The sequence below is a fragment of the Cynara cardunculus genome (genome assembly GCF_001531365.2).
Source record: "Cynara cardunculus var. scolymus isolate 2C chromosome LG 2, CcrdV1, whole genome shotgun sequence".
Classification (NCBI taxonomy): Eukaryota; Viridiplantae; Streptophyta; class Magnoliopsida; order Asterales; family Asteraceae; genus Cynara; species Cynara cardunculus.
The window spans coordinates 1,937,264-1,940,401 of record NC_037529.1 but is presented as its reverse complement, the minus strand read 5'-3'; the positions used below and the strand labels follow the sequence as shown (position 1 = coordinate 1,940,401).

At 28.7% G+C, this 3,138-nt stretch overlaps 1 protein-coding gene across 1 annotated transcript in view; it reads right to left on the bottom strand.

The window, feature by feature from the left end:
* Positions 1 to 1,822: 1,822 nt before the first annotated feature.
* Positions 1,823 to 3,138, bottom strand: part of LOC112508169 (hyoscyamine 6-dioxygenase-like) — a 5,217-nt gene continuing 3,901 nt past the window's right edge. The window contains exon 4 of the mRNA XM_025112949.1: positions 1,823 to 2,065. Coding sequence (XP_024968717.1) covers positions 1,823 to 2,065 — 243 coding nt within the window. The remainder of the gene's footprint in view (positions 2,066 to 3,138) is intronic.

Here is a 3,138-nt window from a genome sequence, read left to right as displayed (position 1 = left end):
TAAATATATTAATATTATAAAAATTAATTTATTTAAATAATTAGAAAAAACAAAAAGAAATTGGAAAGGAAGTGTGCCCACGTGGCTTTCAAATGGAATTGCAAATTTTGCAATTCCAAATCCTACATGGCAGCAATCACATTCAAAATTGTATTTGCAATTCAAATTGCAATTCATATGAAAGCCCTGTGTGGGTGGTCTTACATAGAAAAGTAAGAGACCGATGCTTGTGGATCTTACTAGTAAACGCTAACCCTATAAACATGTGATAAACGACGTCTTACTATAATTGTTTTTGTTAATTATCATATACATATAACTATTTCAAGAAAAATCGAAGATCTCTAATATGATAAACGACGCTGTAGTAACTGTTTTTTTTTCTAAACCTGTCCCTTCCAATTAGAATATGTGTTTCTTTCATTTATTAAAAACCCTTTCAAACGAAAATTTCCCAATCCCTACAAAAATATTTAGCCATATACACACATTAATTCATATAAGATTTAATGGAAAACCAATAAAACTACTTTAAATCTGTAAATGCACCCAATTGGGTTTGACAAAATTCCAACTTTTTGTTATATATAAATACTTACAATTGATGATGTATATGTAAGCTTATTTTATACATGAAGTACTGCTTATTGATGTATTTTACCTTAAAATTCAAAATTACAAGTAAATTATATATATATATATATATATATATTGGTATTTTCAAATTTATATTTTATTAAAAAACATTATTGATTGTTCAAAACCACGTAAATTCGTATTATAATATTACCAAAACCTTAAAAAATAAAATAAAACATTAAAATCAAGATATATGTTTTTATTTTGTACTGATATCCTTTTTAGTATATTTAAATGATAAAATAGGTAAATGGAACCAAAGAAGAGATAGCAGTAGAAATCCAGTAAGCTTTTTGAATCCAATTGGATTTGCACTTCCTTTTGTTGGTTTTCAACTGCTTGTTTGACTTTTCCTAGTCAAAACTTCAATTGAAAAGACTAGTCAAACACACGTGTCGATTTAGTGGTTTCACTTTCTACTTGTTTTCTTCCATGTTTACTAAAAGATTCATAGGTTTGAAAACCTACGATGCGATCGTGATTTTAACTAAAAGACAAAAAAAAATTTATATTTTCTACACTCATCCATAAAAATAATTACATTTTTCATTCAATTCCGTAAAAAAATTTACGTTTTTTTTACTTCGCTTACACATAGACAAACTCAACAATATGACTTATCCACAATTTGATCTAGAATAGCGTCTTCACGAGGGGGTGCCTATAAAAATACACCTATCTTGAAAACACTACAACACACAACATACGGTAAAAAGCACCGCTCCCAACGCCTTCTTGAGGGAGTTATCGCCAAAAGAAGATTTGATGCCATTGATAGTCAACTCCAACGACTAGTACGCATAGTTGAAGTTTTACTTCAACAGTTTAGCTTGATAAATGATGACGGTAACTCTTACTACAGTTAGCAGTTACCGGCTAAATTATTGCATACGATTTTGTTTTGGTGGACTAAAATATTATCTGATAAGTAAACGATAATGTTGTAGTTAATGTATCTATTGTCATATGAATTTTTATAAGATCCACTTGTTATTTAACTGTAAAAAGTGAGTCATAAATGTAATATCATTGTATTCATTTATAATTTAACACACACACACGATAAATAGTCAAAACCACGTTATTGGTATGACTTCAACAACATCAACAATAAACCCTCAAAATTATCTAGTCAAACCACAAGTCACCAATACTTATAATTTAAACCGTTAACGACTAGTGCTTAATTGTCCGACTGTGTTAGGAGCGTGGCGGTGTAGTCGCCAAATGATTTGTTGCGGCCAATAAAGTCTTTGTATTGATTCGCTTCGTAGCGTGGTGGTTCCGATCCGTCGACCAAAACCTTTGCCGGCTCAATGACACAATCAGGAGACGGGTTCAGGAAGATCGCGATACTTCTTCTAGTTTCGTGCCTACTATTCACTACCCGATGTTTAGGGCTTTTGAACTTTCCGTTGCTAATAATCTGTACATACCCATGTATAAAGAAACAATTTCGATCACACATTAATCGTTAATTAACGCTAAATGTAAATCCATCATGAATTTTTAGGAATACAAGTGTGGCACACTACAACAGAATCAAGTTTATAGACACCAATAATGTTTAAGTGTGTCCTAATAGACAATTCTATAATATTATTTTATAGGATGCCTAAAGTATCTAAGCGTCATAATATAATATATACAAAAACTTAGGTTTATAGGACCAAACTATAAAACGTTCTATCTAAAAGAGTTACAATAGGTTTATAAGACGTTTTTAGGCAATTTAACAAGTTTTTATGACGTTTTTAAAATAAAGTAATTTATTAGCTATTTTATATAGCACTTTTGAGAAATGTCCTATAAACCTATTTTTTTATAGCGCATTTGTGTCTCTATGACACTTTTTTCAAATAGTGTATTATAAAATAGTTAATATGACACTTTATTTTAAAAGCGTTTTAAAAATTGTTAAAACATTTCAAATTGTACTATAAACCTATTGTAACACTTTTAGATATGGTATTTTTTGGGATGATCCTATAATCTTATGTATTATAAAGTTTTTTTTTTGTTTTTACATCTTAGGTGTCCTATAAAATCAATTTTCTTGCAGTGGTTGTAATAACTTTATCTGATACTTTTGGGCGTCTTTTAAAATTTTTAGGACAATTTTGAAACAAATGAATCTATTACCATTTGAAAAGGTATCTTATAAAACAAATATCCTATAAAAAAGGGTTAATAAGACCTTTTGTATCAAAATTGTTATAATTTTTTTTGTTAAGACGTTCAAAACCGTCCTATAAACCCATTACAATACTTTTAGACATGACACATAAGTGTTTGGTCTTATAAACACTAGAAGAGTGTTCGCGCAATGCAGCGAGACACATCTTGATTTTAATGTTCTATTTTATTATTTGTCTCTATCGATGTTATAATACGATTTTATGCGTTTTAAAGAAAATAATAATGATTTTATTTTTGAATAAAATATAAATTTGAAGATATCATAAAAATTTGAAAAAAAAATTATATCAATTTTAATAT